Raw genomic sequence first — 14013 nt, 5'->3', positions numbered from 1 at the left:
TTAAAAATGTAGTGAGATCGTGTTCTTCACGTACGTGTAAAAACCCGCTCAATAATTGAATATAATTGCTAAAATATTTTAAGATGGTCTCCCCCCGCCCCGGCCGCAGAATCGAAGATGGACCTCAGGCTGCCTGAGCCGCTCGCTGTCTCCATGGTGATGGCGCCTCAGTCGGAACGGAACGGTCCTCCGGCACAGGGGGCGCTGTGTGAACAACCGGCGCTGGCAGCCGGAAGCCGGATGCGAAGGCGGGAAGTTCCGGCTCTGGGAGGTGGGGACTGTGCAGTGGGAATGGTGGTTAATCAGTTTCTTGTGGAGGAAAGGTTGGACTGAAAATAACATCCGTTTCCCCGTTGTGTGTGATTTTCCTCAGTGAAAATGGAGCATATTAGAACTCCGAAGGTCGGTGTTATTAATCTAAACTTTTTTTGGTGTGGATTTGTTTTCTCATTTAATGGTTATTTCGGGCCTCAGCAGAGCCGCTGAATCTCAAGGCATCGGTAATTAGGTCGGTACTAGAAGTACCTACCATATGTGTGTGTGCCTAGATGGGCGAAGCATTTAGGTAAAACATCCATCGGTATAAATACCTTTCATGTGCTTACAACTTCGTGATTCGAGGTTATCAGGTTTGCTATTTCAAATGCTTAAACTACATCCAAACTACATACAGAGGTGTTCCATCACTCTGGGTAATTCTTGATAAAGAATGGGTATACATTCTTGGGTGTACATTTATTAATCGGTCTATGACAAACTCCACTAAAATGAGGCGTTGCTCAAGTTATCTTTCCCGGTTTGGAAAGTGGAGCGTTTAGAAACCAGAATTCAGATGGTTTGTGTAGCTAGCCGCATTTTCGCAATGAGAAATTGCATTGCTTCTTAGAAGGGAGAAACTATTTTTTATTCTGCTCCAATTCTCCTATTAAAATATCTTGGGCTTTTATTATTTTTTGAATCGAAATTAGATTTGACAGATCAGTTCTATTTACATTGAGAATATGTCGCAAGAAATTGACGCAGGCATTTTACTCCACTTTTTTTTTATTGCTAAAAGGCGAGTTATTTTTGTGCATCTGTCATAGCCATTTATTTGCATTGATATTGTAAAACGTCCAGTCTGTAAATCGAAACTTAATTCAGTGGTCTCAATAATTTATTAGTTAGATTTGATATGTTAATTTCTTCCAAATCGCTCTTTAGTTCTTTTATGAAATGAGTAGAGTGCGTAAAGGCAATTTGAACATTGCCTTCCATACCTGTCAAAGACCTTTTAATTCCACATTTTTTTCTATAAATCTCTTTAGAGCCTTATTGGATGTCAAAAGTCATGAGCCTGCCTTTTTATGAAAAGAAAGTACTTGCTGGGAAAGAAACCAATATTCCTGTTTGTAAATGATATTAAATGTATTCTTCCTGGCACTGGAAGTGCACAAACTGCTTTTAGATTTCTAAAAGGCAGCAGAATCAATCTAATGTGGCTATAGATCCTATTCATAATGATGTAGGAATATCATATTTATTCACTGAATTGCAGCAGTAGTCAAGAACCAAGCCTTTTTATGAGGTCACTGCACAATAAGGACATCTATGGCTGTAGAACTAGGTGTATTTGAGAACTCATTGAAGGGCATCATTCTCTCCTTGAGCCATTATCAGAATCAGGTTTAATATCACCGGCATATGTTGTGAAGTTTGCTAACTTAGTGACAGCAGTACAATGCAATACATGATAAATATAGAGAAAAAATAAATTAATTACAGTAAGTATATATGTATATTAAATAATCAAAATTAAAAGTGGAGCTGACTAATTTTACAACTTTTCATTGCTTCTTTCAATCCTGTGCAGTAGCCCCCCCACCCCCAATGCCAGGCAGTGATGCAGCCTGTCTGAGTGCTCTCCACAGTACGTCTGTAGAAGTTTTCAAGTGTTTCAGGTGACAAACTAAATCTCCTCAAACTCTTGATGATATATAGCCACTGACTTGCCTTTTTTTATAGCTGCATCAATATGTTAGGACCAGGTTAGATCCTCAGAGATCTTGACACCCATCAACTTGAAATTGCTCACTCTTTCTCCACTTCTGATCCACCTATGAGGATTGGTTTGTCTTTCCTCATCCTACCTTTTCTGAAGTCTGCAATCAGCTTTTTGGTCTTACTGACATTGAGGGCAAGGTTGTTGCTGTGACACCACTCAAGTAGCTGGTATATCTCACTCCTGTACGCCCTTTCGTCTCCATCTGAGATTCTACCAACAAAGGTTGTATCATCAGCAAATTTATAGATGGTATTTGAGCTTGGGCTCAGACGGTCTTCTGATTGTCCAAACATTTGATGAAGAGGGTGCAAAGGGCTAGTTTCTTAATGTAGTTGTCAATTAATGCATACAAATAATCACTGACTGAGCATCTATGTTATATAGGATTATGCTGTAATTAGATTTCTTTTGCCAAGTTACCCCTACCCTAGCACCATTGTTTTTTTTTATTAACAGGTTAGAGGCAGAAAATGTTTAAGCAAGGGGAACTGGTGTTATAGGCTCTAGGCAGAGTTGCCTAAAGTTAGTTCTTATGCTGTGCCCACTGAACTATTGGGATGTCATTGGATGCTAATAATCTTAAAAAGGATTTCACAACAAATCGGCACCAATTGTGATCTGAATAAAATATATTTTCTGCATAATATGGGAATAAACTAGATATTTTTAAATAATCTCAGTGATGAATAGTAAAAGGTCACTCTTCACATCTGGAATACATTCCTTCCCTTATTTCATGGCAGCAATCCTGATTTCCACCCCGGCTACTACTTCTCTCAGGGAGAAGTGGGACCGGCTAGATTGCTTGTGCGTAGACCTGGTGTAGTCTTGTTCAACTGCAGCAATTCTTGACGGTCCATCATTTCTTGCTGCTACAACCTAGCAAAAGTTTTTATTCTTGTTTTTCCCCTTGCATATAAATTTACATACTGTAATGTTGCCACTTATAGAAAAATCTTTTGAGAACATTCATTTGCCCTATTATTCCAGTGGTGCCACTCCTGTTAATTGAGTAACTGTGTTTTTGTCTATTTTGTAAGTTAGGAGTATTCACATCTGTGAAGCCCATTACATTATCCTACAGCAGAACATTGTAACAGTGACTTGACCTAATAATAGCTTAATTGGCTGTGAAATACTGTGTCCAGAAAGATGCAATAAATTCAATGCCTTTTTATTCTTCACCTATTACTGCTTTTATTTGTCAGATTTTTTTTCTCGCATTTTTTTAGGTGGAACAGGTGAAGTTATTGGATCGATTTGGAAGTAATAAGTCAGTTATTGGAACTTTGTATCTGACTGCAAGCCATTTAATTTATAGAGAGTCAACTACAGTCAATCCAAAGGAAATTTGGGTATGGTTCTGAAAATGTGCATATACTTGATGTTTTTATCTTTTGTCGGCAAATTTCTAATTTTTTAAAACTATAATTGCAACAGTGGAATAAAGTAGAATATATCTCAAGTTCAAAAGTGACATGATGAGTCTACATTTTTTCACTATTTTCGTTAGTGGAAGTTGATGAAATACATTTTGCATGAACACAGTGTTGTAAAGGCATAATTTAGACAATTTTCTTTGAACAATGTGTCTGTCATTGCTTCATTTTTCACTCCCTCCTTTAGATCTCCATGCAATAGACTGTTTCACTGAATCAGGGCTATGGCCCAGAAACAAGCCCTTTGGTCCGCAGTGTTCACGTTCGCTATCAAGTACCCATCAATATTAATCTCTTTTTCTTGGTTTGTAACCTTTCATGCCCTGTCCTGATGCTCCTTAAATGTTGTGTAGCAGCAGTGCTTCCATCCTCTGAATGACACAATTGTTCCTTGAATCACTCCTAAACATCTTCTCCCCACCCTCTTTTTAGTTTTTGATAATTGGGATGTTTCCTGCTGTTTACTATATCTATGTTCCCTATGATTTTTGTAACCCAACAAGTCCTCTATTGATCCCTTCCACTCTTAAGAAAAACAAATCTAATATATGCAGTCTCTCTTCATAAATGAAATGCCCCATGTCAGGCAACGCCCTTGTAAATCTTCTCTGCACCCTCTCCAGTGCAACCATATCCTTACTATAATATGATAACCAGAAGAGCATGCAGTACTCCATTCCCCTAACCAATGTTTTATAAAGCTGAATCTTAACCTCCGTTCTATGCTGTTATCCAGTTAATGAGAGCTGTTATTGCAATACAATGTCTTCACCATGTTATCTATGCTGCCACTTTCACAAGCTTCTTTGACCTGCAGGCTGAAGTCCCTCTCTTCCTAAATACCCTCTCGGGGCCTACCATTCATTGTGTATGTCCTTCCCTTACTCGTCCTCCCCATTTTGCATTATCTTGAATTTGTCAGGATATATACTATTTGCCATTGCTTGCACATTTGATCAACCGATCAATATCTTTCTGTAACCTAAAGCTTGCCTCGTTACTTTCATGACATCTGTGTGCTTAGTAATCATTCATACCTAAATCATTAATATGTATGACTTTCTAAGGATCCTTGAACTGATCCCTGTGAACCGTTACTGGTCATAGGCTTCTAAGCACAAAACAATACTCCACCATTATCCTCTGCCTTCTATCACAAAGCTAATTTTGTATCCAATTTGCAATCTTGCCTTGACTTTTCAGAAATAGTGTAATGGTAGTTGATACAAGTCTTTCTTTTTGGGAGGAACAAGAGCAAACTTTAATAAAGCTTCAAAAAATGTTATATCTTCTAAAAAGCTTCTAAAAGTTATATCTTGTGGCTCCTTGGCCTCCATCCAGGGCTGGAAAGTGAATGGGTGGCATTTATAGAATGAGGTTGCATTGGTCACTTGCAGATCCAGGCTGGGGGAGTAGACTGTCCTGGTGCTTAATCCATTCCTGGAACAAGTGCCATTAACTGCCTTGACCTTCCACTAATACTGGTTGGATACCTGCAGGCAGTCTGCCGTGTTCACCATTTTCCAACCCACTGGCAGTTGCTGACTTTGATACAATCCTGGAGGCCAATCCCTTTGCTCATTATCCCCTTGTACAGTCACTGCCATTATTATTTCAACTAACACTGCTCCCACCATTCCCACGTCTTTCCCAGTCTTGTGCTCTTCTCCCACTCCTTCATGAATAGCTCTCAGGAACAGAGTGTGTAAGGGAGTCATGAACAAGCAGACATAATACAAGATAAGGAGCAGTTACTTGAAAGAGTGGTGTTTAGGAATTTCTTTTTGCCGAGGACGGTAACTCTGGAACTCTCAACCTTGGCTGGTGGCGGAAACTAGATTGTTCAAAGTTTTTAAAGTGGAACCAGGTAAATACTTGATAAATTTAGGAATAGATGGGCACGGAAGAAGAGTTAAGGCCAGCATAGGTTAATCATGAACATATTAAGCATTGGGAAAGGCTTGAAGGGCCAGATGGCCTACCACTTCTCCTCTTCTCTTGTGTTCTTATTTCTATCTTTCATTTCTATTCTTCAGATAATGCATCATCACATTGCTGTAGTGGAGAAACTTGCTCTGACAACAGTTGGGTGCCCACTAGCAATTCGGTGTAAGAACTTTCGTGTCATTCATTTCATCATTCCAAGAGAAAGGGACTGTCATGATATTTACAACTCTCTACTTAAGCTCTCACGACCGGGTATGTATGTTTCCCAAAAGCAAACTACTTCAGATGCTAAAGCTTTGAATTAAAGGAGAAAGCAAATGAAATACCCACCAGGTCACATAGCATTGGTGGGTGGAAAAATGGATGAATGTGTCTTTTGTCTTAATGGTTTGGGCTGATACCTTTTCATCAGAACTATAAGGTAATTGACCTGAAACAACTCTTTTTGCTCTCTCAGTAAGTATTGCCTGACCTACAAAGTATTTCCAACATTTTTGTGATATTTTTCAGGAATGAATGTTTGAAAATTAAAACTCTGAAAGCATTTAAAGTTATTAAAGTTAAATAAGTCTTTTTATTTATTAGACATGATATCCAGTTGGGGAATATGTTGTGTTATGTTTTTAATTTGGCATTGTGCAATATACACCTTATAGGCTGGAATAATAATTTTGTATTGAATTTTATAATTTGAAGTTAGTGACTGCTTTGAATAGGCAAGTCCAAAGCAAATCAGGATAAGGTTAATACAAGGGATCCAGCTAAAAGAGATGATGTCTGAATAGTTACTCAGTGAACTTCTGTCATTCATGTTTTTAAATTCACGAATGCACTGTTCACTGAGAAAATCTTCCTATCTCGTGAGTTTTAATGAAGATCTATAAAGTCACTCATCTCGAAGAGCATGTAAAAACTTATCCTTCTGTGCCTGAACTTGCACCATCGCCAGTTATACCTGAAACAACATTGTAAAGTTACCCATTGTTATGTCTTAGTTTTCTCTGTCTATTTTGGTTCCATTTGATGAAAACATACAGCAGTAAAAGAGGTACTTAAGCCCAGCAGGTCCATGTCAAACTTCAAGTATTCATTTGTACCAATCCCAGTACATGATCCACAGTCTTGTGTGACTTAGAGTTTCAAGTGTTCATCCAGATTTTTTTTAAATGTTGTGAGAGTACTTGCCTTCACCACTTTCTCGGGCAGTGAGTTCCAGATTGCAACCATCCTCTGGGTGAAGGAAACTTCCTTCAGCTCCCCTTTAGCCTTCCATCTTCTCTCATTAAACCTATGCCCATTGATATCAGGTATTTCTGTTATGGGAGAAAGTTTATTTCTATCCAGCCCATCAATAGCTCCCAAAATTTTGTATTGCTGCATTGGGTTGGGTTAGGCTTCCTCGGTTCCAAGAAAACCTAACTCAGCCTCTCCTCAAAATTAAAGAACTATGACCTAACCAATCTCTGGTATGTTTCCTCTACAGACTTTTATCTGACAAGACTCTTATTATCCAAGCAAAAAGAAGTTCAGCCTCCAATCTTTCCCAGCAACTAAATTTGTTCAGTTCTATTCAGCTGGAAGTCATGTTGAGAATGTTAGAGAATATTGGATGAGTGCAACTCCAACAACTCTTGAAGCTCAACCAGATGCAGGTCAAAGTGGGCTCTGATAGACACCCAGTCTGTCACCTTAAACATTAAGTCCCACAGCACAGATCAGCAAGGCTGCTTAGTAGACCAACTGAAAGAAGCACTGCTGCATCCTGTCAAGGCTTCTTCTCAAACCCTCACTCACTCCTACTGGAAAGGAGGAAGGCAGCAGAACTCCAAGTATAAATTCTTCTCTGTTGCTTGGAAGAATATCTATAGCTATTTCTTTGAGTTTAAATATGGGAATTCTTACCAAATGGAAGCCCAGCAGTTAGCTCAACATTATTTTGTGAAGGATAATTAAGGTTAGGCTTGTTAGAAAATCCTATTGTTTCAAAAAATCTTCAAAAATGTTCTTGAAGCATTTAAATATATTCTTCAATTTCAGTAAGGTACGAAGACCTATATGCATTTTCGTTCAATCCTAAGAAGACTGAATACGAAAGAGAAGTAGGTTGGAAGATCATTAACTTAAATGATGAATATTGTCGTATGGGAATTCCAAACGATAACTGGCAGTTAACAGATGTAAACCGGAATTACAAGGTAAAGGGGAACTGAAAGTTTAAAATAATTATTAAATAAGAATATTTAGTCATATGTTAATAAGAACTTTGTATAGGAACAAGAATTTTAGCCATTGTCTTTCACCATCATCATTTCTCTTGATTCCCTATATCCAGAAATCTATCTCTATTTCGAATAAACTTGATGCCTGAACCTCTGGGATAGAGGATTCCAAAGATTCACTACTCAGTCTGTAGAAATTGAGACAGTGATCCCTGCTTCTGGACAACTTGGGCAGGGGAATTATCTTTGTCTTATGTGTTTGCTGCCTGTGAAGCCCTAGAACAATTTTATAAGATTCAATGAGATGTTTCATTTTACTAACCTCTAGAGTAGGGATTCCCAACCTGGGGGTCCATGGACCTGTTGGTTAATGATAGGGGTCCATGGCATGAAAAAGATTGGGATCTCCTGCTTTAGAGAATATGGGCTTAGTCTGTTAAATCTCTGGTATGGCAAACCAAATGTTCTTAGAACCGGTTCATGAATCTTTGCTATCTTCCCTCAATGCACACGCATATTTTTAGGGTAAGGAGATCAAAAGTATGCCCAATATTCTGATGGAGATTTAGTGTCCTATGTAACTACAACAAAACATCTTTACTTATATGCTCAAAATCCTTTCATAATACTTGCTTCACCTGCATAGCAGTGTTTGACTAAAATTAATTATTTAAAAATTGCTCTGAAGTAGCATTCTTTCTGGTTTATTATGATTTGCTCATCAAATTAATGTTTATGTTGTACCATAAGGCCATTGTTGGCAAAACTATAAAGTAACTTGAATGTTGTTTTTAAAAAAAAATTGATTCATAATTGCCTTTGTTTTCCCATCAATAGATTTGTGACACATACCCAACAGACCTGTATGTTCCCAAAAGTGTCACCAAGCCTGTTATAGTTGGAAGTTCCAAGTTCAGGAGCAAAGGAAGATTCCCTACATTGTCCTATTTTTACCAGCAAAAGCAGGTATGATTTGTAATACATGGAGGTGTGTATTCACATTCAGGTTAGACTTATTGGAGGATCCCATTGTTTATATTTTCTCCCTTGGTAATGAACCTATTTTAAATTAGATTGATAAAGCTATATAACAAAATAAAGCAAGAAAAGATAGTGAACATTGAATGAAATAATTACTAATGTTGCAGGAGTTATTTTGCTCTAAAAATAATCAATAAACCAGCAAGAACAAAGTAGGAATAACTTTAGCTATTGCTGAGAAATAAGGATTTTAAAACATTTATATTTGAACAGGAGACTTTCAAATAATAATTGTGTACTTACAAAAGAGAGCAGAGGATATGAAAAGACTACTTGAGAATGTTTAAAATCAGAGCAAGAGCAGGCCATCTATCCACAGCAATTATCTGCCATTCGTTTAGATCATTGTTGGGCTTACACCATTTCTCCTTATTTTCTTTGATTCTTTTTATATTCTGAAATCTTTTGATCTTTCAGGACAAATTCAATAGCAGCTGAGCATCCACATTCTTCTAGGGTAGTGAATTTATCACTGTTTGCATAAAGAAATTTCTCTGCACTTGCCTTATCCCCTATTCTGTGACTAATCATTGATGCTAGACCCTTCAGCCAGGGAAGGATCCAGCCTTTGTGAATTTTGTAATTTACACTGAGATGTCTCATTCTAAACTGGAGTGTACAAGCTGAAGCTATTCAAACTCTTCTGCAACAGGCCTGGTATCCCTGAAACCAACCGATGAATCTTTGTTTCAGTCTATGGGATGTTTGTTCTTTTTTAGGGAAAATGGTATGTCGTGCTTCCTAGTAGTGTCATATTAAGGCCTTACAAAATTGCAGTAAAACTTGCTTACTAGTATATTCAGATTCCTTTGTAATAAAGAATAACTTACTATTTACCTTGCATATCATTTATTGTTTCTAGATTTTGGCTTCTAATGACTTATTTTAAGCACTATGAGGTCACAATGAACTGTTTGGTCACTTACCTTTTTAACACAGTCCTCTGCTATGTTAGTTTATGAAGCAAATTAATGATCTCACTTTTTTCAATTATGTTGCAGTCTGCCATGTTTTTGTCCACTCAATGGATTGTTTGTATCTCCTGAAGCTTCCATCTTTCCTACTCCATATTTACAAACCCAAATAGCTTGGTATCATCAACAAATGGATGATATTTTGTATTTTCAGCTATACCAAAGCTTCAATGTACTTTTATTATCAAAGTATGTATACAGTATACAACCCTGAGATTTGTTTCCCTCCCCCCCCCCCCCCCCCCCCCGCACACCCGGGCAGCCACAAAACCCCGGGAACCCATTTAAAATAAACAAATCACCCAACAAGTACAGAAACAAAGGAACAAATTGTGCAAACAGCTAGAAGGGTGTAAATAACACACAGAATATTAAACATCAAACCAAACAATCACCAAAACGTTCCAAGAGCCACAGCCATTGAGTCAATTCAATTTAACACTATGTCATTGACTGCATGTCTCAGCCACAGAGTCAGTTCTTCACTGAAGTGCCTTGATTAAATTTAGCAAACTGCGAAATAGGGTAACCAGAAACACATTGAACATTAGCTGCAGCGTCTTCCAAAAATGAATTCACAACCGCAGAGCGTGTTCAGCGCTGGAGGACATTAAACATCAAACTGTGAAGTCCCCAGAAAAAAAGCCACAAGCCAGGTTGCCAAGGCGATCAAACCTACACCTTCCTCTGGCAGCAGCAAAAGGAAGACTGGTCAAATGCAGGCATACGTCACTGACCCCCTCTTATCCTCAGACCTCGTACTCCTCAATTTCAATCTTTCTCAATGTTTTAATTGGCAAGGAGTAATGGATTCAATCATGGAAACGATGGCTACACAGTCTAATCTCAACCTTGCCAAATTCTCCAGGATATAGCAAAAGTGCCAGATTGCTCAGTTGGTCCAAAAATAAATCAACAAAATTACCGTTATAGGTTGCAATTGATTGCTGTTCAGGAGATGAAGCATATTTAGAAGTATTAGCAGAGAGATAGTTTAATGAGCTGTTTGCAGAAGGTCGTCGGCACCATTAGCGATCTAGTAAGTCCATTTAAGATTTTTGCTACATTAAGAGTGCCATATAAATGCATATTGTTGTTGCCATGTTAAAAAGGCAGTCCTCTGAATTCCATGATGCTTTTTCCAAGGGGAGAAGGGTCACTCTCTAGTATCCCGATAGCATTTATTGTTTAAGCAGCACAAAAAAAATCAGTTAGTAAACTCATCTGACATCTGTACAAATTCATGTCGCTTTTGAAGTTGTGTATTTAAAAAGTAATTCATTCTATGGACTATATAGCATACAAGCTCCTCGGCTTCATAGTCTCTCAGCAAATTTGAAACAGGAAAGCAGGTTGAGAATTAAAACAGAGTCACATGGCCAAGGCTTTGCCTGAAGAATGTCCCAGATTTATGTTGTTTGTTCCCCAGTGGGAAGGTAGACATGATGCTTTTTTTTTACATTGGATTAAATAACCTAGAAGCTGTCAGATAAGTTTACCATTCTTTTCCTTTTGCACCAAAGAGGCATAATAAACAGCTTGTTTCTGTTTCTATGGTAGTTTTCACAGTAGTGATGAACTTGCCCACTAGTTATCCATTCAAGTTCACAACATAAAGGGCTTTCTTAAACTTCTTTACGCAATAGAGATTGATACCGATAGAAGCAAGGTTTGATTCACAGTCCAGGCAGTTACCAAATTTACAAGAGGGTTCTTTGAGAATTGTTTGTAACCTGAACTATTCATAAGTCAGAAATTAACTAATGAGTGTGTGGGAGAGAATCACAGAAATAGCTGTGGGGTGAGAAGTCCTGCGGAAATGCCTTGTAACAACTGGCAAAACCATCCCGGTCCACCCCCCACCCTCTTCTCCTAAATGCTTGTTCAAATGTATGGGTTTCCATAACTCAGGTGTTCGTTACTGTTATCTGCTAAACTTGTCACATACTGTATGTAATTGAGATGGGACACTTAGCAGAGTAGTGTCTGAACTTGTCTTCTCTACATTGTTAGATGTTAAGTTGATAATACATTTTTTTCTCTTTCAGGCTGCTATATGCAGATGCAGCCAGCCATTATCTGGCTTCAGTGCTAGGTGTCTGGAAGATGAAAACATGCTGCAAGCTATAAGTAAAGCCAATCCCAACAGTTACTTCATGTATGTAATGGATACAAGGCCAAAGGTGTGTGTCAATTTTACAATTTCATTTCTCATTTGTTGCATGACCTTGTTTATCGTAGATCTACAGCAGGTTTTATGAACTATCACATTTTATTTCACAGCTGAATGCAATGGCAAATCGAGCTGCAGGTAAAGGATATGAAAATGAAGATAATTATTCCAATATCAGGTTCCAGTTTTTTGGGATTGAGAATATTCATGTAATGAGAGCGAGCTTGCAGAAAGTCAGTGAAGGTAAGTTTTAGTAACTTTCTCATATTGACATGACAAAGTCATGTAAGTGTACGTACTTTTCCCCCCTATCTTCTACATTTGAAGATAATGAATTATGCAGTCTTATTCCAAAAGCATTGAAGTTTTTCAGTATTCTTTCTGGCCAGTCAAAATAGCAAATTCAAATTTTCTTGAAAAACTCATTCAAGGTTGAATTCAAACAGTAGGTTATTTGAATTCAATCTAGATTTAGTTTTCCAACAAAGGCTATCATAATGGAGCTTACCATAATCATTTATTCAATATTTTGAATTTCATAACCCATCTTAGGCAATCTGAAAAAATTCTGCTGTTTTTCTTGCTGAGCTCAACATAGGACATGGTTGTGAATGACAAAGTTGCTCACCTTAAAATAACACCACTGGGTATTTCAGGTAATGTTAAATTCTTCTCGAAATTTCTCCTTTTCCAGGGAATCATATTCATAAGTTTGCTGTGGTATTGTTATTTGCATGACCTGCCCTTCCTCAAGCCATTGGTTAATTGGTCATTTGAGGGAGATGCAGGAAAGTGTGTGATATTCCTCGGAAGGAATATTTTCTTTCACTTTTCCTCCAGTCAGTTACAACTTCAGCTTTGCTCATCTTAGTAAAACTTTGGCTTGGTACTAAATAGAATGAGGTATTGCATCTACATCTTCTCATTTGATGCTATTGCATATTTGCCATCTTTGGATCCAAGTTACTTAGCACTTCATCAGTGTTGGAAGGCATGATGGACAATGGGATTTATTTACATTTGACAAAGCAAGGACTGATGAGGAGTAGTCAGCGTGGCTTTGTGCATGAGAAATCGTTATCAAGGATTTTAGCAAGGGCTTTGACGAGGTTGTAGGCTGGTCCAGAAGGTTAGAACATCTGGGATCCAGACCAATTTAGTAAATTGGATTTGACATTTTCTTGGTGGTAAAAGGCAGAGGGTGGTGGTGGAGAGTTGTTTTCCAGATTGTAGACCTGTGACTGGCTGCAGGCATCAGTCCTGTGTTGTCATGTATATTAATTAGGATGAGATTTTAGGCAGAGTGGTTTGTAAGCTTGTAGATGATATAATGCAAAGTTTATGTTGAGGAAGGTTCTTTTATGTTACATTATGAAAGAAAAAGCAAAGCTTATAGTTGAAAAAGCAAAAAATGTGTTGCTCTTATCAAATACACAAGCTTGAAAGGAAATTCTGAATTGTACTGAATATATACTTTTTTTTAGTGTGTGGGACCAAAGCTTTAACTTCAAGTGACTTCCTGAGTGGTTTGGAGAGTTCTGGATGGCTTCGTCACATAAAAGCTATATTGGATGCTGGTGTACAGCTTGCTAAAGTATGTTATTTCATTATACATTTTTAACTTCAATTTTTACTGCAGAAAAGAAATAATTTAATCTTTTAATTTAGCATGAAAGGGAAAATTAATAACCTGATGAAATGTAAATGGGTGCACAAAAGTTTCCAAAGTTAAAATAGTTCTCTGCTATTTTAAATCTTTTCTTCCTTGTCTTCTTCTTAAACCCATCACCCCTACTGAGGCATAGGCTCCCAACTGTAGCTTGCCAGAGTCCTCTGTTCTGGACCGATAGAAGTTTGATCAGCTCTGTGGCTTCTGCTTTCACAATACAACTTTATACATTCTTCTAGGCAAAGATTGTTCCTCTCCTAGGAATGAAGTCTTGGAGCTTCTGTTGGTGTTTATGTAGCTCTGGGATTTTTTATGGGATGGGGTTGTGAGTCCCAGTCCCAACCCTCCTCCTTTTGTAGCTGGGCTTGGGGCCATTCATGGTGGAATTTAAAAACTTTCCTTTCCTTATTGATTTTGCCATCTCACTGCTGATAAAATAAGCTTCACATGTAAGTTGGTGGACTATGCCTCTGTAGCAACATCACAAGGAAGCCTACCCTAACCTGT

The 14013-nt window shown here is 37.9% G+C and overlaps 1 protein-coding gene across 2 annotated transcripts in view; it reads left to right on the top strand.

Annotated features, from left to right (window-relative positions):
• The first annotated feature begins 264 nt into the window (after positions 1-264).
• Positions 265-14013, top strand: part of mtmr6 (myotubularin related protein 6) — a 38253-nt gene continuing 24504 nt past the window's right edge. Inside the window, exons 1-8 of one of the 2 annotated variants that reach the window (XM_073043750.1) lie at positions 265-402; positions 3277-3399; positions 5520-5682; positions 7468-7625; positions 8487-8615; positions 11713-11847; positions 11948-12080; positions 13322-13431. In XM_073043750.1, the coding sequence (XP_072899851.1) occupies positions 379-402; positions 3277-3399; positions 5520-5682; positions 7468-7625; positions 8487-8615; positions 11713-11847; positions 11948-12080; positions 13322-13431 (975 nt within the window). In that variant the 5' untranslated portion in view covers positions 265-378. Of the gene's footprint in view, positions 403-3276; positions 3400-5519; positions 5683-7467; positions 7626-8486; positions 8616-11712; positions 11848-11947; positions 12081-13321; positions 13432-14013 lie in introns of those variants that run through there. The other variant, XM_073043751.1, reaches the window with a different exon arrangement.

Source organism: Hemitrygon akajei, chromosome 4 (assembly GCF_048418815.1).
Source record: "Hemitrygon akajei chromosome 4, sHemAka1.3, whole genome shotgun sequence".
NCBI lineage: Eukaryota > Metazoa > Chordata > Chondrichthyes > Myliobatiformes > Dasyatidae > Hemitrygon > Hemitrygon akajei.
This window is presented reverse-complemented; position numbering and strand designations above follow the sequence as displayed.